Source organism: Leiobunum rupestre, chromosome 9 (assembly GCF_980474605.1).
Source record: "Leiobunum rupestre chromosome 9, qqLeiRupe1.1.hap1, whole genome shotgun sequence".
Lineage (NCBI taxonomy): Eukaryota > Metazoa > Arthropoda > Arachnida > Opiliones > Sclerosomatidae > Leiobunum > Leiobunum rupestre.
This window is the reverse complement of record NC_143392.1, coordinates 38662749-38687502: the sequence shown is the minus strand read 5'-3', so window position 1 is coordinate 38687502 and position 24754 is coordinate 38662749. Positions and strand designations below refer to the sequence as shown.

Here is a 24754-nt window from a genome sequence, read left to right as displayed (position 1 = left end):
TTAACCAAAAATTAGCTGGCGAAGAATATTTGGATGTTACATACAGCGCCAAGTTCGCTCGCGGCGTATTTGTGAACTTCACAATCAAGCGTGTAATTTTTGTAGGTGTCAACGAGGTTTAAGTAACGCCTGCACTTTTCATCTGTTGACGCATCCTATCGCCGTGACATATTGTCCCGAACAGCATCATAAAATTATATCATAAGTAAACATAATCGGTAGCTATCCATTTGTTGACTTTGTCCAAATCACGGACGAAAAAAACCTTTTAGGAAAACATTTATCGTGTCAAATTTTGCGGAAGTAATTTATTTTCCATTACGAATTTCTCCGTCTTTAGCAACACGATCTCTGGGAATATTGGTTCGAATCCGCGGGCCAAAATGTTTGGTAACTCTATATCGAGAATGGAGTTTGAGTGTCGAATGAAGAACGAACTTTTGATGAAAAACCTGCAGAGGGGGAAAAAGCAACTTCCCCGCGATATAACGAAGAAAGGTAGAGCTATAATATTATTGGGCCCCTTTTATTACTGCATCTCCTTCTTGCACACGCATAAATGTATTCCCCTTATCAGCAAAGTCCACAATAAATGCTCAAACATCGGCGTGGTGACGTCCTCCCTCCTCCCTCAGCACTCTGTCGAATCCCCGATAGGCCCTTCGCTCTTCTAGATTAGTCCAGGTCGGTGGTACCTTTTTATATCCAAAAAGGTTACTTTTTTTACACGCGGTGAGGGTTTATCGTATTATAGGGTTGACGTTTCATCAAAACTGCCAAAAGCGCTTCTTAAAGACGTAGGAGGTTCCCTGGACGCTTAGAGGGTGGGGTAGCACCCTTCTAGCCACCCCACCACCCCGCGCCGCCTCATAACCTAATCCTCAGGGACCAAAAGTCAATATTTTGCTTGGGAATTTACCATCCATCCCGGCTATTCGCTATCAACGATGGATTGGCCGCTCGTACCTTTTCGTATATACCTCCCACCCACCAACTTCGCCGGAGAGGTACAATGTGTGAATTGTAGGATTGTAAAATCTTTGGGCTATGTGTGTACGTAAACTGAGGCGCTGTTCCCAGTTGGCTGTTTGAGAAAGGAGTGATGGACCGGCTTGGGTGTCCGCGATTTATAGGGCAGACGGCCAAATCTCTTCCGATGGTCTTGGACGTCAGCGGCAGGTGTCTGGTCTCTCATAAGAACCTGGGTAATTGAGAGCGGAAGGACTCGTTATATCGTGGTAGCTCTTTGGGACTACGTCGTCTTGAAACTAAGAGCGTTTCCGGTTCGCTGTTCGATTCCACACTCTTTAGGATATGTAGCTTATATACTTTAGAAAACCATCATGAGGTGTTTCGTCGTGGTACTTCTCTGTTTCGTCGGTCCGAATGCTCTCGAAATTGAGGAAAACGGTGGGTACACATCATCATTTTGGATGAGATTTCATTGTACGTTTGTGATATTATTTGGACGTTCAGAAATCTCCAGCCAGTTGAACGACTTCAATCGTGAATACGAATTTATGTCCTGGATTCTGCAGTCGTTGGATTGGCAATACTCTACCAATCTGTCCGCCGTCAACTCTGAGAGCTTAGGTCGATTCCACGTGAACTACAATCAATGGATGAAAAAGTGGAAGACGTGGGCGCGAAATGAGTCAAAATCTCGCCTTCAAAACCACGAAGAAAGTAGAATGATACTTTTGATGACTTCCGGCGTTGTATGCGATGACCCTAACGATTCCAGGTTAATTTTACCAGGCTCTATGAATCCGTGTTAAGTTAAAGGTCTAGCGATAAACGCCGATAAATTTGATATTTTCCGTAGGCGACTGTCCGATTTAAAATCAAACTTAACCCGAATATACGATTCTGGAACGGTGTACGTCAAAGAAATCAAGACGACTCTAAGAGGAGAAGAGGAAGTCAACCGATTCATGGCTTCGATTCGGGATCCGCTCCTCCAATCTTCAATTTGGAAATCGTGGCAACAGCGAGTCGGTCGTAAAGTCCGCGTACCGTTCTCGCAAATGGTTCAGCTGCTCAATAAATGCGCCAAAGATAACGGTAAAGTTTCTCTCTACTGTGTATATAAAACGTATTATTAATATTACCAAAAGTATATAATATTTATCTTACGATATAAGTATTCGTCCATCTATCTTGCTAAAGTTAGTCGCTCGAAATATGATGTTCCTAGTTCCTACGCAAGCTCTCGTTGATTTTTCAAAAAAACGAGGGGCAGGTCACTTGCATTTTGGGTGCGTCTTAATCATAGTAAAATTATTAAATCAGGGTAATCGTGATTAAATCAGGGAAAAATCTAATCACGATTTAAACGAGATTTAATCATTCTAATCATGATCTAATCTTTTTAATCAGGATTTAATCATTTTAAACAGATGTAATCATTTTAATCAGATTTAATCAGATTTAAACATTCTAATCATTATTAAATCAAATTTAAACATTCTAATCATGATTAAACGTGACTTAATCAACTTAATCGTGATTTAATTGAATTTAATCAAAATAATCACGATTAAATCGGATTTAATCTTCTGAGGGGTGCGTCGGTAATCAAGGAAGTGACCTGCCCCTCGCAAAAAAAATTGTGGGGAAAAAAAATAGTGCCATTTCATCGGGAAAATGTTATTTATAAATATTTATATATTTATATTTTATTATACATAATACATGTTTAAGTGATACCAGTGGCGTAACGACAACGTTTGCCCCCCCCCCCCCCGCAGGATATCAAAAGGGCCCTTTATAAAAAAAAACTTTTTTATTGGTTATCAAGCATTAGTACAATTTTCATAGCAAAAAATTAATTCTTAAGACGAAAGGGCCCACATCCGAGATTTGGCTGGAAAGTCACGCCCAACAGAACCCGCGTCGAGCCTTCGAAGATACGTGTTCCATTTTAACGGCTTAGCTGGATACTTCTCTCGTAAGATATACATTATAAACTTCTGATATTACGTATATAATTAAATAGTTCCCTTCTACGTTCTATATCATCCCTGGCACCTATATAGTATATTCCAATTTGGTCGAAAATCTCGCCACTTTTATGTAGTTCGCAATAAAAGGGGAAAACAAATTAAAACTTTTAAAAGCGGGGTGTGCCATGAAGGTGAACAAAGTGGGCCTTAAAGGTGGGCATATTTTAGCCCCCCCCCCTTATACGCCTCCGTTTATTAAGGTGTTTGTTTAATTACCTCTACGCAACCCGAAGACGTAACCTCGCCCCGCGCTACAACTTAATTTAAATAACAAAACGAGACTAAGATTTATACACTGCGGGGCTAGACTAAAAATTAAGCGTTTAAAGTTAATTAAAAGTACAATTAGCACATATTAGTCGTTAAGTGAGAGGACGTCTAACCCTTTTCGGCGTCCAGCCACCAACCTCCGCCCAGAAATATGTATTCTCGTTGGTATATTAGGGTTTCGGAGACTCGGAGGTTTGAATAAATATGAAAGTCATTTTCACTTTTACGAATTTACGCTCTCCGACGCGAAATTTTAACCGGAGATGAAATTCTCCAACGCGGTTTTGGCTGAAATCGGCGCTGAGGTCGGGGAGGGAAACGCGGGTTAGGGGTTGGGGCGGGATGCGATGCCCCAACCCGTCTTTGTTTCTACGACTTCATTTCCATAATCTCTTTTAAACCCTGCCAGGCCATTTTTCCTATCCGAGCAGTGTCGTGACCGAGGCGTAGTTGACCCTTCCCTCGAAGACGCGTAGATGCGCTGCCCCGCTACGCATCACCATCATAATAAGACTCTAGGACTAATAAACGCAAAATGCCGTCGCGAAGCCTAAGCCTAGTAATAAAATTATACCCGTGGAGTTCTGGAAGCGTATAGTAAATCTTAGGCGTGGCGCCTTTGTGGAAACCAGCGTAGCGAAGAAAATGGCCAAGGAGATTTAGTTAATTGAAAAGCTAGCGTTAGAGAACAACGGCATTGAATTTGGTACTTGGTAGCGTGTCCTGTTGTTGAAAGCGTAGTTATTTACTTTGTAATTTCTCTCGCTTATATAAAATGGTGTTAAGCGTTATACGTAAAACGACAACGGCTTTCATTATATTGGATTGTAAAATATAAATATTTCGCCTTTGACGTTCATTGCGCCGTGTTTATATTAAAGATTTACTTTGATCAAACTTCCCCGCAATGCAGCGATGTATTGAAAGGATACTATTTGAAGAAACGCGGGCGTTCGGTCCGAGGTTCGGTCTATAACTACGCCCATGTTTACAAACACGCGATTATACGCCGATTTTGGAAATAGGCCAATTTTAGATCAAACGCCTTCGAAAACTTTCCCTCAATGGTTTCTCAGGAATACGGTGCCACCACTAGTACGAATAAGTGTGACACTGAACGATTTCGGTTAAGGGCGTGTCGCGGAGGTAAAATTATAATAGATAGTCTTCGAAGAGAGCGCGTTTCCAATAAAACGAAAAACGTAAATTGAAATCAAATTCAATTCCATCCGGAACTCGCGGTCATTTATACTTTAATACGAACGATTACCCGATGATAATTACCGGGAAAACATAAAAATAATCATAACAATAATTTAAACTCTTATATTTCAGCCCTAAAGAGGGCTATAAATTTAAGAAAAGGTTGCAACAGTAGGCGGGAACCTGTCAAAATTCCGACTCTATATAGCGCGGGCCACAAAGCGCTCCTGTTATTTTGATCTTTAATTCGCGTCGAAAATGACTTTTCCAATACGCGGAGAGTAAAACATATCCTCTTGCCTTCTCTGTTAAATTATCCACGAAATAATTAAACGCAAAACTGATGAAATCGGAGGGCCAATATTCGGTTATTCCAAGCATAATTTGGAGGGAAAATTAAATAATCATTATAACGAATTTATACAATTCGATCTGTTTCAACGCTTCTCGAAAAATGAAACGGCAAAGAGATACTCTCTTTTCGTATATTTCACCGTAGACTTTACTTTATTCCCCGCGCTGGAACGAATCGCGCGCTGACCTCTCGATTCGGAGGGACCGTTAATCGTGACCAAAAGTGGATCAAAGGGTAGCGAGTTAGCCGCTCAAGAGAGAAACAAAGGCTTAGTGGAGGGGGAATGAATCGGAGCTAGATTATCCGAGAGAGCGTTTTGCTTTCGCTCTAATGAGTGTAACTTTAACGGCTGCTTTTGCTGTGTCTTGAGTGATTGCCGTTTGTTCACTGCAGGGTACGCGGACTATGGGACGGTATGGCGTTCCGAATTGGAGATGAGCGATGTGGTCGAAGCAGCCATCCAATTATGGGAGGATGTCCGCCGCTTCTACCGACTCCTCGTGGACCACGCTAGACGCAAGTTGAAGCTCGCTTACGGACCGACCTTCCTGAACTCTACCGGTTCCATTCCGGTTCATCTTTTGGGTAAATTTAATAACCCTCCCCCAGTTGTTTCCCCTCCCAGTTTTCCTAGTTTTATTTCAGTTTTGTAACTACGAAGTGTGGCAGGATCGACTCGATTACGTTGGCCTCTAGCCGATGTTTAAGCCTTATGACGGCATTCTTCTATACGAAAATTTCTCGCTAAGTTTGTTTAACATCTGCTCTCGGATTCCTGTTTTAACAGATTCAAACGGGGGTTGATATTCACCCGAAGGCGATGTGAGCATTTTCGGTTGCGATTGTTGAGGATTTTTTGATCATTTTTTTTAATTCGGGACATTTTAGTCCCTTTTTTTGCAGAATTGCTGGGCTACTGTACCAATAAAAACTATGAAGAAACAAAAATAAAGTTAAGAGAACGTTTAGGTTAGACATTCTGCGCGTAATAAAACTACCTCTACATTTTACACGTTCAACCTACGCGTTTTCTAATGCGGGCTTAATCTGTCTATTACCTTTGATTCAAGGTCTTCAACAACTTCATTTTAAAATTTTTAAATTGTTAATATGCTAAAACGTATAAGTTTTTCGTCGTTATGGATTTAGTTTACATAGCGGTCACGGCTCATAAACTACAAGATTTTCATTTGCTATTATTCAGTGATTTCAGTCTCACGTGACTCGGGTTCATCTATGCTTTTTCGCGTAGACAAAAAAACCCGCACAAAATGGCGGCCTTAGCCAAAGCTTCGAAGATAAATTACTCTATTGGGGATTTCTCGCATCTATTTAATAACAGCCAGCGTTGCCAAACGTACCATAATTATTGTACAATTCAATAATTCTAGCTATGAATTTTGGTCGTACCATAATTTTACCGGTGTGCCTTTTTGCAATAATTTTAACAGGCCGTACCATATTTTCCATAATTCTGATAGGACACATCTTATTTTCAATAATTTTCAAACACACAAAAAAATTTCTCTCACGTTCAGCCCAAAAAGGTTACTGGTCGTTTAAAATAGTGTTGTAAGTCGAAAAATGACCGAAACCTTCTTTCCGGAAAATTTTCCGTATTTTTCCGAAAAAAATAAAAAAGTTTTCATTCCATGATTAGTCTAATATTGTTTGCAAATTTAAATAAAGCGGCATTTTCACCTAATTTTTTCGAATCTAAAAGTAAAACTAAACGTCTAGACTAGTTTAAACTGATTAACAATGTAACACTATTAATGTTTCGTAGTATGTTTACTAATATTAGACATTTTATATCGATAAAAAGGTAAAAACATTGAAAACCTTTAAAAGTAATTTATCTTTCAATTTCTTATTTTTCCGATTTCCGCAATTCGGAAATTTTTCCGGAAAATTAACAACACTAATTTAATTTTTAAGTAACACTAGTAAAAATAATGATATGACAAAAGGGGAGCCACGGAGGGCATTAAGTGTACTGACAATGGAAATGGTCTCATGGGGTAGGGGCCAATTTGTCCGAAAAAATATCTGACATTATGGGGAAGTAGTATCCCTCTCCCCATGTCCGAAGCTTTAAAAGGAAGAGGGGTCGTAGTGGCCAGCGCAACGGAGGGGCTTGGGGTTGTAATGCGTTCGCCGATATAGGCCCATTTTTAAATTCCCCGATTTCCCTGCCGAGTGGCAACCCTGTTAGAAGAAAACCAGCAACTTCTGAAAATGTATGTAGACGCAGCGTCTAATGTAGAAAGTGTTTAATTTAGTGTTGTAAGTCAGAAAAGTTTCCGGAAAATGACCAAGGCATTTTTTCCGGAAAATATTTCGTATTTTTCCGAAAAAAAAAAAAAAGTTTTAATTCCATGATTAGTCTAATATTGTTTGCATATTTGAATAAAGCGGCATTTTTCACCTAATTTTTTCGAATCTGAAAGTAAAACTAAACCTCTAGACTAGTTTAAACTGATTAACAATGTAACACTATTAATGTTTTGTAGTATGTTTACTGATATTAGTCATTTTATATCGATCAAAAGTTAAAAAAATTAAAAAACCCTTAAAAATTAGTTTATGTTTTAATTTTTTATTTTTCCGATTTGCCATTTTATTTTTCCGGAAAATTGACAACACTAGTTTAAAATAAATCTTGACGTTGTCAACGGTATTTTTTGGTCGTTTAATCTTTAATATTAATCTTTCAAAACTCGCCAAATTCTCGAAACAAGCTTAAATAATGCAAAGAATTCCATAACTTTTGAGTTCGTATGCCATAATTTCCATATTTGCATCCGGCAACGCTTATAACAGCGCGTGACGCACGATCGGTGAATTGTTCCAATTGGCTACGTGACACTGTGCGTGCGTCGCTCGCCTTATTTAATAGAAGCGAGAAAGCCGCCTTAGACAGCGTTGCCAGACGTACGATAACTATCGTACACGTCGATAATTTCGATCTCATTTTGGGGACGTACGATATTTTCAATGGCGTACTATAGAGATATTTCACGTCGTCTGCTTTCCCTAGCTTTGGCAGTGTAATGGTCGCCATTTTGAGCGGGTTTCTCAATACGAAAAAGCATTGGTGACGTAGACCCCTATACAAGTGAAATATCTCTATATAGTACGGATTTTTCAATAATTCAGCTTGCGCGCACGATAATGGACGATAATTTTTAAATTGGCTCAAAAACTGCGACTTTTAAACAAAAGTTTTCAATCCGTTGAACTTTAAATGTTATTAAAAAATTTGATTTCACAAGTTTAACGTCAGTATTTTACACCAAATTAAAAATTACCGCCAGTTATGATAATTTATTTCTGAAATAAAGAATGTTTTGAGTCTGGTACGATAATTTGAGTTTCAGGAACTAGTAACGCTGCCTAGTAAACACAAATAAGTAGATGAAAATGTTGCAGTTTATTGGTTCTATATAAACTGAAAAGGTTAATTGAAGCATTACTTGTTTATCATTTCAGGAAGTTTATGGGGTTACAACTGGGAAAATCTTCAAGATCTGTTACTTCCGTTTCCGGATCGTCCCGTCCCTGTAAGCGACCACAAAATAAAGATAGAGCCCTTGGAACTAATCTCGATCGCCGAGAAGGTGTACCTTTCGATGGGAATGCCTCGTTTGCCGCGGTCATTCTGGAGAGATTCAATCTTCACCAAAGCGACTGATAGTGGTGGCAAAGCGGCCGAATGCCATGGCGCCGCCTACGACTTCTCAACGGGAAACGATTACAGGTGGGGACCAACCGGAAGTATATCTTACATATTTTACTTGAGAAGTATCCATTTACGCCACAGGAATAATAATCATAATCAGCAGTGTTGTTGAAAATGCTTTTTTTTTCCAAATGCAAAATACTTTCTCCATAACTCAAAATGCAAAATGCAAAATACTTTCTCCATAACTCAAAATGCAAAATGCAAAATACTTTCTAAATAACTGAAAATGCAAAATACTTTCTCCATAACTCAAAATGCAAAATGCAAAATACTTTCTCCATAACTCAAAATGCAAAATGCAAAATACTTTCTCCATAACTCAAAATGCAAAATGCAAAATACTTTCTAAATAACTCAAAATGCAAAATACTTTCTCCATAACTCAAAATGCAAAATGCAAAATACTTTCTAAATAACTCAAAATGCAAAATACTTTCTAAATAACACAAAATGCAAAGTACTATCTCCATAACTCAAAATGCAAAATACTTTCTCCATAACTCAAAATGCAAAATGCAAAATACTTTCTAAATAACTCAAAATGCAAAATACTTTCTCCATAACTCAAAATGCAAAATGCAAAATACTTTCTAAATAATTCAAAATGCAAAATACTTTCTAAATAACACAAAATGCAAAGTACTATCTCCATAACTCAAAATGCAAAATACTTTCTCCATAACTCAAAATGCAAAATGCAAAATGCTTTCTCCATAACTCAAAATAAAAAATAAAAAATGGATTTTAAAAATTAGTTTTTTTAAATGTAAAATGGTTTTTGCAGCTCAAAATAAAAATACAAAACGCATTTAGAAAATGGTTTTTCAAAATGCAAAATGGTTTTACAAAGGCAGTTTACTTTTACCGCTAACTGTGGTAACTAATAATTAAGTAGTTAGCACAGTTAGCTGGTAATTAATTATTTTTATTAATTAGTAATTATTTATTTTTAGTAATTAGTAATTATTTATTATTTATTAATTAGTAATTATTTATTTTTTATTAATTAGTAATTATTTATTTTTTATTAATTAGTAATTATTTATTTTTAAAAATTAGTAATTATTTATTTTTTTATTAATTAGTAATTATTTATTTTTATTAATTAGTAATTATTTATTTTTATTAATTAGTAATTATTTATTTTTATTAATTAGTAATTATTTATTTTTATTAATTAGTAATTATTTATTTTTATTAATTAGTAATTATTTATTTTTATTAATTAGTAATTATTTATTTTTATTAATTAGTAATTATTTATTTTTATTAATTAGTAATTATTTATTTTTATTAATTAGTAATTATTTATTTTTATTAATTAGTAATTAATATAAATTACGTACAGGTTTCAAAACCATCTTCGCAGCCAGCGTGGGGAAAAAAGCGGTGTAACTGTACGAATGTTCGTTTGAGTAAGTGAGTAACTAACTATCGCCATCTATGATTATTTGGGAGTAAATAGCAGACGAACTTTATCTAAAAGTGCTGCGATAATGGTACCAGAGAAAAATCATTTTGAAAATGTTTTTCCCCCTATCAAACCCACAAATTGCGAAATATAGCTTTTTCTAGCGCGCGTGCCTAGAATATACTAATAAAGCTGTGTCTACATATTCTATTTTTTACTTTTAATTCATTTTAGTTTATAGAAACATCTATTAGCATCCGGATACTTCTTTCGTAATAAATGTAGTTATACACTTTTGGCAGAACTTCGAATACTGGAAATACATACATTCAAAAATATTCTCAAAAATACATTACAGAATGAGAGTTTGTTTAAATGGCACCAACCAATATTCTCAAAAATACATTACAGAATGAGAGTTTGTTTAAATGGCACCAACCAATATTCTCAAAAATACATTACAGAATGAGAGTTTGCTTAAAGGGCACCAACCAATATTCTCAAAAATACATTACAGAATGAGAGTTTGTTTAAATGGCACCAACCAATATTCTCAAAAATACATTACAGAATGAGAGTTTGTTTAAATGGCACCAACCAATAGTCTCAAAAATACATTACAGAATGAGAGTTTGTTTAAATAGCACCAACCAATATTCTCAAAAATACATTACAGAATGAGAGTTTGCTTAAATGGCACCAACCAATATTCTCAAAAATACATTACAGAATGAGAGTTTGTTTAAATGGCACCAACCAATATTCTCAAAAATACATTACAGAATGAGAGTTTGCTTAAAGGGCACCAACCAATATTCTCAAAAATACATTACAGAATGAGAGTTTGTTTAAATGGCACCAACCAATATCCTCAAAAATACATTACAGAATGAGAGTTTGCTTAAATGGCACCAACCAATATTCTCAAAAATACATTACAGAATGAGAGTTTGTTTAAATGGCACCAACCAATATTCTCAAAAATACATTACAGAATGAGAGTTTGTTTAAATGGCACCAAAAATATCCTAAAAAATACATTACAGAATGAGAGTTTGCTTAAATGGCACCAAAAATATCCTAAAAAATACATTACAGAATGAGAGTTTGCTTAAATGGCACCAACCAATATTCTCAAAAATACATTACAGAATGAGAGTTTGTTTAAATGGCACCAACCAATATTCTCAAAAATACATTACAGAATGAGAGTTTGCTTAAATGGCACCAACCAATATTCTCAAAAATACATTACAGAATGAGAGTTTGTTTAAATGGCACCAACCAATATTCTCAAAAATACATTACAGAATGAGAGTTTGCTTAAAGGGCACCAACCAATATTCTCAAAAATGCATTACAGAATGAGAGTTTGTTTAAATGGCACCAACCAATATTCTCAAAAATACATTACAGAATGAGAGTTTGTTTAAATGGCACCAACCAATATCCTCAAAAATACATTACAGAATGAGAGTTTGCTTAAATGGCACCAACCAATATTCTCAAAAATACATTACAGAATGAGAGTTTGTTTAAATGGCACCAACCAATATCCTCAAAAATACATTACAGAATGAGAGTTTGCTTAAATGGCACCAACCAATATTCTCAAAAATACATTACAGAATGAGAGTTTGTTTAAATGGCACCAACCAATATTCTCAAAAATACATTACAGAATGAGAGTTTGTTTAAATGGCACCAAAAATATCCTAAAAAATACATTACAGAATGAGAGTTTGCTTAAATGGCACCAAAAATATCCTAAAAAATACATTACAGAATGAGAGTTTGCTTAAATGGCACCAACCAATATTCTCAAAAATACATTACAGAATGAGAGTTTGTTTAAATGGCACCAACCAATATTCTCAAAAATACATTACAGAATGAGAGTTTGCTTAAATGGCACCAACCAATATTCTCAAAAATACATTACAGAATGAGAGTTTGTTTAAATGGCACCAACCAATATTCTCAAAAATACATTACAGAATGAGAGTTTGCTTAAAGGGCACCAACCAATATTCTCAAAAATGCATTACAGAATGAGAGTTTGTTTAAATGGCACCAACCAATATTCTCAAAAATACATTACAGAATGAGAGTTTGTTTAAATGGCACCAACCAATATCCTCAAAAATACATTACAGAATGAGAGTTTGCTTAAATGGCACCAACCAATATTCTCAAAAATACATTACAGAATGAGAGTTTGTTTAAATGGCACCAACCAATATTCTCAAAAATACATTACAGAATGAGAGTTTGTTTAAATGGCACCAACCAATATTCTCAAAAATACATTACAGAATGAGAGTTTGTTTAAATGGCACCAAAAATATCCTAAAAAATACATTACAGAATGAGAGTTTGTTTAAATGGCACCAACCAATATCCTCAAAAATACATTACAGAATGAGAGTTTGCTTAAATGGCACCAACCAATATTCTCAAAAATACATTACAGAATGAGAGTTTGTTTAAATGGCACCAACCAATATTCTCAAAAATACATTACAGAATGAGAGTTTGTTTAAATGGCACCAAAAATATCCTAAAAAATACATTACAGAATGAGAGTTTGCTTAAATGGCACCAAAAATATCCTAAAAAATACATTACAGAATGAGAGTTTGCTTAAATGGCACCAACCAATATTCTCAAAAATACATTACAGAATGAGAGTTTGTTTAAATGGCACCAACCAATATTCTCAAAAATACATTACAGAATGAGAGTTTGCTTAAATGGCACCAACCAATATTCTCAAAAATACATTACAGAATGAGAGTTTGTTTAAATGGCACCAACCAATATTCTCAAAAATACATTACAGATTGAGAGTTTGCTTAAAGGGCACCAACCAATATTCTCAAAAATACATTACAGAATGAGAGTTTGTTTAAATGGCACCAACCAATATCCTCAAAAATACATTACAGAATGAGAGTTTGCTTAAAGGGCACCAACCAATATTCTCAAAAATACATTACAGAATGAGAGTTTGTTTAAATGGCACCAACCAATATTCTCAAAAATACATTACAGAATGAGAGTTTGTTTAAATGGCACCAAAAATATCCTAAAAAATACATTACAGAATGAGAGTTTGCTTAAATGGCACCAAAAATATCCTAAAAAATACATTACAGAATGAGAGTTTGCTTAAATGGCACCAACCAATATTCTCAAAAATACATTACAGAATGAGAGTTTGTTTAAATGGCACCAACCAATATTCTCAAAAATACATTACAGAATGAGAGTTTGCTTAAATGGCACCAACCAATATTCTCAAAAATACATTACAGAATGAGAGTTTGTTTAAATGGCACCAACCAATATTCTCAAAAATACATTACAGAATGAGAGTTTGTTTAAATGGCACCAACCAATATTCTCAAAAATACATTACAGAATGAGAGTTTGCTTAAATGGCACCAACCAATATTCTCAAAAATACATTACAGAATGAGAGTTTGCTTAAATGGCACCAACCAATATTCTCAAAAATACATTACAGAATGAGAGTTTGTTTAAATGGCACCAACCAATATTCTCAAAAATACATTACAGAATGAAAGTTTGTTTAAATGGCACCAACCAATATTCTCAAAAATACATTACAGAATGAGAGTTTGCTTAAATGGCACCAACCAATATTCTCAAAAATACATTACAGAATGAGAGTTTGTTTAAATGGCACCAACCAATATTCTCAAAAATACATTACAGAATGAGAGTTTGTTTAAATGGCACCAAAAATATCCTAAAAAATACATTACAGAATGAGAGTTTGTTTAAATGGCACCAAAAATATCCTAAAAAATACATTACAGAATGAGAGTTTGCTTAAATGGCACCAAAAATATCCTAAAAAATACATTACAGAATGAGAGTTTGTTTAAATGGCACCAACCAATATTCTCAAAAATACATTACAGAATGAGAGTTTGTTTAAATGGCACCAACCAATATCCTCAAAAATACATTACAGAATGAGAGTTTGCTTAAATGGCACCAACCAATATTCTCAAAAATACATTACAGAATGAGAGTTTGTTTAAATGGCACCAACCAATATTCTCAAAAATACATTACAGAATGAGAGTTTGTTTAAATGGCACCAACCAATATTCTCAAAAATACATTACAGAATGAGAGTTTGTTTAAATGGCACCAAAAATATCCTAAAAAATACATTACAGAATGAGAGTTTGTTTAAATGGCACCAACCAATATCCTCAAAAATACATTACAGAATGAGAGTTTGCTTAAATGGCACCAACCAATATTCTCAAAAATACATTACAGAATGAGAGTTTGTTTAAATGGCACCAACCAATATTCTCAAAAATACATTACAGAATGAGAGTTTGTTTAAATGGCACCAAAAATATCCTAAAAAATACATTACAGAATGAGAGTTTGCTTAAATGGCACCAAAAATATCCTAAAAAATACATTACAGAATGAGAGTTTGCTTAAATGGCACCAACCAATATTCTCAAAAATACATTACAGAATGAGAGTTTGTTTAAATGGCACCAACCAATATTCTCAAAAATACATTACAGAATGAGAGTTTGCTTAAATGGCACCAACCAATATTCTCAAAAATACATTACAGAATGAGAGTTTGTTTAAATGGCACCAACCAATATTCTCAAAAATACATTACAGAATGAGAGTTTGCTTAAAGGGCACCAACCAATATTCTCAAAAATACATTACAGAATGAGAGTTTGTTTAAATGGCACCAACCAATATCCTCAAAAATACATTACAGAATGAGAGTTTGCTTAAAGGGCACCAACCAATATTCTCAAAAATACATTACAGAATGAGAGTTTGTTTAAATGGCACCAACCAATATTCTCAAAAATACATTACAGAATGAGAGTTTGTTTAAATGGCACCAAAAATATCCTAAAAAATACATTACAGAATGAGAGTTTGCTTAAATGGCACCAAAAATATCCTAAAAAATACATTACAGAATGAGAGTTTGCTTAAATGGCACCAACCAATATTCTCAAAAATACATTACAGAATGAGAGTTTGTTTAAATGGCACCAACCAATATTCTCAAAAATACATTACAGAATGAGAGTTTGCTTAAATGGCACCAACCAATATTCTCAAAAATACATTACAGAATGAGAGTTTGTTTAAATGGCACCAACCAATATTCTCAAAAATACATTACAGAATGAGAGTTTGTTTAAATGGCACCAACCAATATTCTCAAAAATACATTACAGAATGAGAGTTTGCTTAAATGGCACCAACCAATATTCTCAAAAATACATTACAGAATGAGAGTTTGCTTAAATGGCACCAACCAATATTCTCAAAAATACATTACAGAATGAGAGTTTGTTTAAATGGCACCAACCAATATTCTCAAAAATACATTACAGAATGAGAGTTTGTTTAAATGGCACCAACCAATATTCTCAAAAATACATTACAGAATGAGAGTTTGCTTAAATGGCACCAACCAATATTCTCAAAAATACATTACAGAATGAGAGTTTGTTTAAATGGCACCAACCAATATTCTCAAAAATACATTACAGAATGAGAGTTTGTTTAAATGGCACCAAAAATATCCTAAAAAATACATTACAGAATGAGAGTTTGTTTAAATGGCACCAAAAATATCCTAAAAAATACATTACAGAATGAGAGTTTGCTTAAATGGCACCAAAAATATCCTAAAAAATACATTACAGAATGAGAGTTTGCTTAAATGGCACCAACCAATATTCTCAAAAATACATTACAGAATGAGAGTTTGTTTAAATGGCACCAACCAATATTCTCAAAAATACATTACAGAATGAGAGTTTGCTTAAATGGCACCAACCAATATTCTCAAAAATACATTACAGAATGAGAGTTTGTTTAAATGGCACCAACCAATATTCTCAAAAATACATTACAGAATGAGAGTTTGCTTAAATGGCACCAACCAATATTCTCAAAAATACATTACAGAATGAGAGTTTGTTTAAATGGCACCAACCAATATTCTCAAAAATACATTACAGAATGAGAGTTTGCTTAAATGGCACCAACGGCGATCTGAGCATGGTGCTGCACGAAATGGGACACGTCATGTATTTCATGGCCTATCGCGAACAACCAATGATATTCCGAAACAGCCCCAACTCAGCCTTCCACGAAGCTCTGGGGGACTCCGTAAGCGACGGAGTTACCAGTCCCTGGTGTCTGGATTCCAAGCAACATTTCACTCACGAAGGTAACTTAAAGGCCTAGGTTTTCTTCTGCCTGTCACCCTTTAAATTAGGCCAACATGTTCAGCGGTTGGCCTACCACCAGGGTATATGTACTCCACTAAGTTAATTTAAAGCGTGACAGGCAGAAAAAAACCTAGGCGTTTAAAGGCCGACTACATAAATCTTCGGTTTACTCAGTCTTTCACTGGAAGTAGGCTGACTGCATGGCACAGGTGTATTGCAGTAAGCCTACTTCCAATGAAAGACAGAGTAAACCGAAGATTTATGTAGTCGGCCTTTAATCTTGTCCATCAAATGTGAAATATTTTAATTAACCGGAAGAAATCTTGCAGAAGAACTGAATTATCTGATGAAACAAGCCCTGACTAAAGTTACCATTCTTCCTTGGGCATTGACGGTCGATTTGTGGCGCTACAAGGTTTTTAGTGGCGAAATTCTAGAAAAGGATTACAATAGCGAATGGTGGAAATTGAGGTAAAAAGGTTTTATACACTTAATTACTGATTTTCGAAAAATTTTAAGCACACGATTACTGATTTTCGTAAACGTTGTACACTTGATTGTTGATTTTCGAAAAACATTTACACTTGTTTAACTATTTTCAAAAATGTTTTTCAGCTGATAACTGATTTTCGGAAAGTTATACATCTGATTACTGATTTTCGCAAAAGTTATTCATCTGATTACTGATTTTCGAAAAAGTTATACATCTGATTACTGATTTTCGCAAAATTTATACATCTAATTACTGATTTTCGCAAAAGTTATACATCTGATTACTGATTTTCGCAAAATTTATACATCTAATTACTGATTTTCGCAAAAGTTATACATCTGATTACTGATTTTCGCAAAAGTTATACATCTGATTACTGATTTTTGAAAATTTATACATCTGATTACTGATTTTCGCAAAAGTTATACATCTGATTACTGATTTTCGCAAAAGTTATACATCTGATTACTGATTTTCGCAAAAGTTATACATCTGATTACTGATTTTTGAAAATGTTATACATCTGATTACTGATTTTAGCAAACGTCTTACACCAAATTACTGAGTTTCTAAAACGTTATTCTACTGATTTTAGAAAACGTTTTACTCCAAATTACTGTTTTTAGAAAAAGGTTTGAACACCTGGTTATTGATTTTCGTAAAAGTTGTACACCTGATTACTGATTTTGAAAAACATTTTCACAATGTTTCTATGATTTTCCCCGATTTTAGAAAATCCAGTGATTTTTTTCGCATTATTCACCTTGATAGCCTACGAATTGTACAATATAAACTTCCACATTTAAGATCGATCAACGGAATTTTACCATGTTTAACAGAAGCTATACATATAGTTGTGATTGGCGCGAATTATATATTATATCGTGTGTTAGCATACGATATTTCAATAGGGACTTGACAGCATGACGTCACGCCGTACCTTTGGCCATGGCCGCCATGCCGGTATACTTAATTTGCCAGTTGGAAAAAGCATGGGTGCCAAGTCCCTATTTAGTTTCTTTCCCTTTAAACATTCGTCCCGAAGAAAAGGCAGTGACGTCACGTGAAAGCGGTACCTATATTACGCCTCTGCAATTTCGTTCTCAATTACTCGTAAAAGTGTTAAACCCGCTATTTCGCTCAGGGAAATAGAAAAAATGATTAATCTCTCAACGTTCATAACGAAAAGGGACCACTGATATCTTTGAGAAAATCTACTTCCTACTCGTATTTTTTGTATGTCTCCTTCTGGCTACGCGTAGCGTAACTTTAACCTTTCGATTATGACACCAACGCCCTGTTTCCGAAACAACTGTTGAATGAAAACATTTTCCGATTCCCACGACTTTTACCGTACCCAAATACTTTGTCTCATTGAAAAAAGCGAAACAAATTATATAGGCCGTAAGTGAACATGTGGCTGGAATAGCTACGTAACGTTTCTCTATGGTAACATTGGACGCCGACGGGGCTACGTACGTAGTGAGTCGTAAAAAACATCAAATCGCCCACTCGTATTTTCAATCACTCGGGATAGGTAGAAGGCCTAGATATTTAGGAACCACAGGCTCCACTTCTAATCTATTAAGTTTCCTTCAATTTCATTCTAAAGAGAAGTTGTCTAGTATCTTTAATTTATTAGAAACTAGTGTTGTTAATTTTCCGGAAAAATAAAATGCGGAAAATTTTCCGCAAATCGGAAAAATAGAAAATTGAAACATTAATTACTTTTTAAAGGTTTTTAATGTTTTTAAAATAAAATGTCTAATATCGGTAAACATACTACAAAACATTAGTAGTGTTACATTGTTAATCAGTTTAAACTAGTCTAGAAGTTAATTAGTTTTACTTTTAGATTCGAAACAATGAGGCGAAAATTCCGCTTAATTTAAATTTGCAAACAAAATATTAGACTAATCATGGAATGAAAACATTTTTAATTTTTTTCGGAAAAATACGGAAAATTTTCGGGAAAAAACACCTCGGTCATTTTCCGGAAAATTTTCCGAGCGGGAAATAAATAAATAAATAAATAAATTAAGTTCCAACTCAAGATTTTTTTTAAATTTCTGCTTCGACCTGGGCCTTTATTAAAATACAAAGCGCTAACCCAATATTTTTGAAAATTTCAGCTTTGACCAGGAATCTTTGAAATTTTTGATTTATTTAAAAATGAGTGTTTCGAAAAAATTGAACTTCAACCCAAGATTTTTTTTCAACTTTAGCTTCAAACCCAAATTTTCCCAAAATTTTCCAGAAGAAAGTTAAAGCTCCAATCCAAGATTGTTTTTCAATTTCAGCTCCAAACCAAAATTTTCCAGAAGAAAGTTAAAGCTCCAATCCAAGATTGTTTTTCAATTTCAGCTCCAAACCAAAATTTTCCAGAAGAAAGTTAAAGCTCCAATCCAAGATTGTTTTTCAATTTCAGCTCCAAACCAAAATTTTTCAGAAGAAAGTTAAAGCTCCAATCCAAGATTGTTTTTCAATTTCAGCTCCAAACCAAAATTTTCCAGAAGAAAGTTAAAGCTCCAATCCAAGATTGTTTTTCAATTTCAGCTCCAAACCAAAATTTTTCAGAAGAAAGTTAAAGCTCCAATCCAAGATTGTTTTTCAATTTCAGCTCCAAACCAAAATTTTCCAGAAGAAAGTTAAAGCTCCAATCCAAGATTGTTTTTCAATTTCAGCTCCAAACCAAAATTTTTCAGAAGAAAGTTAAAGCTCCAATCCAAGATTGTTTTTCAATTTCAGCTCCAAACCAAAATTTTCCAGAAGAAAGTTAAAGCTCCAATCCAAGATTGTTTTTCAATTTCAGCTCCAAACCAAAATTTTCCAGAAGAAAGTTAAAGCTCCAATCCAAGATTGTTTTTCAATTTCAGCTCCAAACCAAAATTTTTCAGAAGAAAGTTAAAGCTCCAACCCAAGATTGTTTTTCAATTTCAGCTCCAAACCAAAATTTTCCAGAAGAAAGTTAAAGCTCCAATCCAAGATTGTTTTTCAATTTCAGCTCCAAACCAAAATTTTCCAGAAGAAAGTTAAAGCTCCAACCCAAGATTGTTTTTCAATTTCAGCTCCAAACCAAAATTTTCCAGAAGAAAGTTAAAGCTCCAATCCAAGATTGTTTTTCAATTACAGCTCCAAACCAAAATTTTCCAGAAGAAAGTTAAAGCTCCAACCCAAGATTGTTTTTCAATTACAGCTCCAAACCAAAATTTTCGGAAAAAAAGTTAAGGCTTCAACGGAAATTTTTTTCCAAAAATTGAAACCCTAACCCGGTTTTTATTTTGTAAATTTTGCACATGCCACTCCATGAAAATAATACCCGTGTTAAGTACTTCCAATCAGCTCAGCTATCGATTTTTGTAGAACGAAGAAAAAATCGACCTTGTGTATATAGCCATGGCAAATCGTGTGAGAAAAAGACCAGCAAAATTGGGTGTGTCCTCCAGACTCCTTCAAATTTGTTTTTAATGTCCGTGATAATCCGCTCGTTATGTCACTTCAAAATCTCTTAGATTATAAAAAAATAAACAAATTTCTTAACGCATTACTCAAATTGGAATCGGAAGGCTATAATTTAAATATGCAAAGCCGGTAATTTAAACGTTAAAAGGGCCCATTAGAGGGTACATTTTGTCGATGTTAATAATTGATAAGACGATCATCCGCTCCTACAATTAGTTTTTAAACGCCTAATTTTATAATATTTTTTCTCACGTACTTAGAGAGTACTACCAAGAAGTAAAAGCCTTGGATATCAATGAAGAATTTGATTTTGATCCCGGTACTAAATTTCACGTTGTAAAAGCGATGCCCTATATGAGGTGAGTGGTTATTCATAAATTAGGTAATTGGGTAATTATACATTAGTGATAAGTTAAATTTTAAATACTTTCAAGTTGTTTACGTGAGGTACTTACGAATGTTTGGCAATTTAACATACTCTGTAGCGAAAGTTAGTCTGAATTTTAATTATAAAACCTATTCATAGATGGCGATTGTCAGTGTTAAAAGGTTGTCAAGATAAAACAAAAGAGTACGAACTACAAAATAAGCGAGGGTGGGTTAGGCTAGGAGGATGGAAATACTGGAGGGGAAATATGGGATTCATAGGCCTGGCAATGTGGGGAATTCGGACATAAGATACTAGAGACACCTGGCGGACACCGTAGTTAAAATTTCGTCCGCGTGTTCGTTGGTACTTGGTTGGAAATGCGTGCCGGTTAGGGTGGTTCAAAAAAATGCAAATATCGAAATGTTTTGGTGCACATTGATTTTCTTGTTCATTTGGGTGGAAAAATGACCCAGGGAAAATTTTAAGTAAATTCATTACTATTTAGGACTGTCTCAACGAGGTAATGTTTTACCACTATGAACTAACCCATTTATAAGCGAAAATCAAGTTATGTCACTCAAATACTTTTCTTGAACGATAAATTTAATATTTATTACTTATTTAAGTTTTTACAAGGTTTTTTATGGAAATAAGTACCGGTACACAATAAAATATTTGGCAGAAAGCCCCACTAAACCAGGTCATAACTGCTGAAAAGCACAAGTTAGGACCTGGTTTTGTGGGGATTTCTGCCAATTATTTATTGTGTACCGGTAATTATTACTATAATAAACCCTGTGTAAACTTAAGTAAGTAATAAATATTAAATATTTCATTCAGGTAAAGTATTTGAGTGACATAATTATTTTTTGCTTATAAATGGGTTTGTTTATAATGGTAAAACTTTAACTCGTTGAGGCAGTCCTAAATATTAATGAATTTGCGTAAAATATTTCTTAGGTCATTTTCCCACCAAAATGAACAAGAAAATCAGTGTGCACCAAAACATTTCGATATTTGCATTTTTTTTAAACACCTAGTGCCGGTTTTAAAATCTTGTTAAAGATTTATTTATTATGTCTTCAAATTAAATAAACATCTCCGAAATTAGTTTCGTAGAATCCAGGTAGAATATTCGTGTTTCAACTTGTACAAAAAATCCTTGCGTATAGAATGAAAAGTTGGCCAAATTTATAGAGACAAAATATTCCGCCTATTTTTACGATGGCGCTACGCTCGTATGTCCGAAATTGTATAGCTCTATTATTATATTATATTATTATATTCCTAGGGTTAGGGACCTCCCATATTTTAAGTACCTCACTTGGATTTGTTCTTGATTTTACCTATGATTTTACTAATTTATCAATTTATAAAAACGCCGAATCCACCAAGAACAATCAAAATGACGAAATGCATTACCGAAAAATGCCGTATTTTTAGCAATTATTCCAACAAGTGTTACTTTCAAAAGTTTCAATAGGCTTTGTCGGTTTCAAACGAAAATGACGCGTAACTTGATTAAAAGATTTTTCCCCGCCCCATTGAAATTAATGTAAAGTTGGCGATAATTAAACGTTAATTAACCTACCAAATGATCTAAGAAATATTCCACTGTCAATTTTTTTTCCGTTTATATGAATTTAAATGTAATATAAAATCATCTTGAAAAATCGTTTATCGCGTCATGTAGATAATCTAACAGCTGCTCGTCTAGGTAAAGTTTGCGTTGTCAACTCGCGTTTTAGAAAGCAAAATGAGATTTTAGAAAGTAGGTTGTAATTCTTAACGATATTAATACTTTTCGCGAATTTTTTCGTCAGTGAATTATAAATATGACTTGAAATAAGTTTCAAGGTTTATTTAAAAGCTAGTTTCATAACTTTTCATCCATTGGTTCGTTCACAATGTATCTTTAAACTAGACGAAAATTTTAAGGCTGTGAATCTTGCCCAGTCTTAAGCCTCGGTTTAATCTACCGCGTATTTTGAAACGGAAAAATCCGATTACTATCGTTAAATGATGTAATGACGCTAATTGTAATACGAAACAAATAACGAAATACGTGGGATTTTTGGCGTTAAATGGACTTAGATATTTTAGAGAATCTACGTATAGAAAAGGTCAATCCCTTTTGGAAGGCAATCGTATATTTAACGTTAGGTAAACAGTTAACGAAGACAGCTCAATAGTTCAAGGGCAATGCATACGAGAGACGTAATTAATGTAAGTAATTTAATTTTAATTGTCATATAATTTCTATAAAATATTACTCTAGGTTGTACAAGATAGAAGTATTCAAATTTCATCGGGAATCACCGCGCTCTCGCTAGATGTTTATCTAGGCATACGCGTGAACTTTGAGCCCGCCTATTTAAAAAATGAAACGACAAAATATATCTTAAAGGCTATTTTTGGGTTTCTTTTAAATTCATTCATTATGGAAAAATGTAAATCAAATATTTTTTCTAAAAACGATTTGTTAATTTACTTTAAATCATCGCTACATTTACATTAGCGTCAACGGGAACTGTAGTTTATTTTTAACCAAGTTACGTGCGAGCTCGCCCCTAGAGGCGCTGCGCGTAAATCGCTTGTACTCTATTGCTGATTACCACCAGGGCAAATAAAGTCGCCTAGGCTTAGGGCGCCAAAATTTTACTCAAAGGGGAGGGTACAAATGTTTAGAGACCCAAATCTATTGTGCGACTGTTTAGTTTCGGAAAATTTTCCAAGGTAGAAAGGGGAGGTGCCAACCGAAATTTTTGCGTCCAAAGTCCGGCCAAATAATTTTAGGCTTAGCGGCGCCAACGCTGTTAATCCCTCCTTGGCTACTTTTAAGTTTAAACGTCACAAATGGGATCATCCATAGTCCAATAGGTGGTCCAATTTGAGGGGGAAATAATTTAGGCGTAAACACCCCCTTTCAATAGCCCCCCAATAAAGGACCCAGTTTGGATTCTTTCCTCAGGTGTTCTTTTATGTTTTACGCCGTTCGCGTCCCGCAATTCCTCACGCTGAAAAACGTACAATGAAAATATAACCTCTAAAAAAGTGTATTGTCCAGTTCGTTTTTCGTCGAAGCGAGGCTGAGCTCTTCCTGGAGCTCTTCCCAAAAACCTATCTTTATCGACTTTTCGCTACATTGTGTAAAATTGAAAAGTATCTAGGCCTCCTACTATACATATTACGACGTCACAGGTGGTTTTACTATACCCGGGCGTTTTACAAAAAACCCGGGAATGCCTGGCGTTGTTATAGTTTGTAGTCATTAGAAGTAGGCTGATTCAATAGGTATTCCCTTTGGAATGCGACGCTACTGTGCAGCTGCGGATGTCTTTCGCTACTAGCTACGCGCACCTTTAAGAGATACCTACGTTCGGGGGGGTCTTTTCAATGACCTTTATGGACTTGTAATTGGCTCTGAGGGGACTCAATTTCAAAAATAATTTTAATGGTTTGTCGCAGGTACTTTTTCGCCGGGTTTCTGCAGTATCAATTCTTGGAAGCAATGTGCCGTAGCGATCCTTCTAACGAAGCCAAACTGCTATCCCATTGTTGTTTGATTGGTTCCAAGAAAGCGGGGGAAAGAATTTGGTAAGATCAATGCGTCAACGTTGTTCTTTTTCTGTCCACTTAAGAGGCTAGAGATAAGAGAAAGTCGACTTAAGTTGTATCACTTTTTAGACGCGAAAAAAGGGTCCAGATCGTGTATACCGTATTTATAATGGTCTCTTCGTTATTTTTCAAGGACTATGATGTCCCGAGGCACGTCGAAGTCCTGGCCAAGCGTTTTAAAATCATTAACTGGACATGGCCGAATGACTGCCCAGCCTCTGCTGGCTTATTATAAGAAACTCATCGATTGGCTGATTCGAGAGAATAAATTTTATTCCTAATTTATCTTAAAATAAAGGGCTCTTAGTATTATAATCTGTGTGATAAAATAAAGCGACTTGGATGGAATTGTAGCGTATAATTTCGCCATTTCAATTGTACCACTGGTCGTGCGCGAAATTATTTAAAATAAGCCTATTATTTGATAAAAAAAATAAACCCGAACCTCCAAAGGATGCATCTGGAAACAATTTATCTTTATTTATTATCGAGCAATTTTGATCTTACGGATAAGTTTTTTAATTTATTGGTAAATTACAGAACTACG

General features: G+C 34.7%; 1 protein-coding gene across 1 annotated transcript; it reads left to right on the top strand.

The window, feature by feature from the left end:
• The first annotated feature begins 766 nt into the window (after positions 1 to 766).
• LOC149927409 (angiotensin-converting enzyme-like) lies at positions 767 to 24693 on the top strand. The gene is made up of 10 exons (XM_090159610.1): positions 767 to 1410; positions 1477 to 1744; positions 1826 to 2064; positions 5227 to 5418; positions 8326 to 8593; positions 16052 to 16263; positions 16594 to 16735; positions 20480 to 20578; positions 24058 to 24186; positions 24341 to 24693. Exons 1-10 carry the CDS (start codon positions 1344 to 1346, stop codon positions 24486 to 24488), a joined length of 1764 nt encoding a protein of 587 aa, XP_090015736.1. The 5' UTR covers positions 767 to 1343; the 3' UTR covers positions 24489 to 24693.
• The last annotated feature ends 61 nt before the right edge of the window (positions 24694 to 24754 follow it).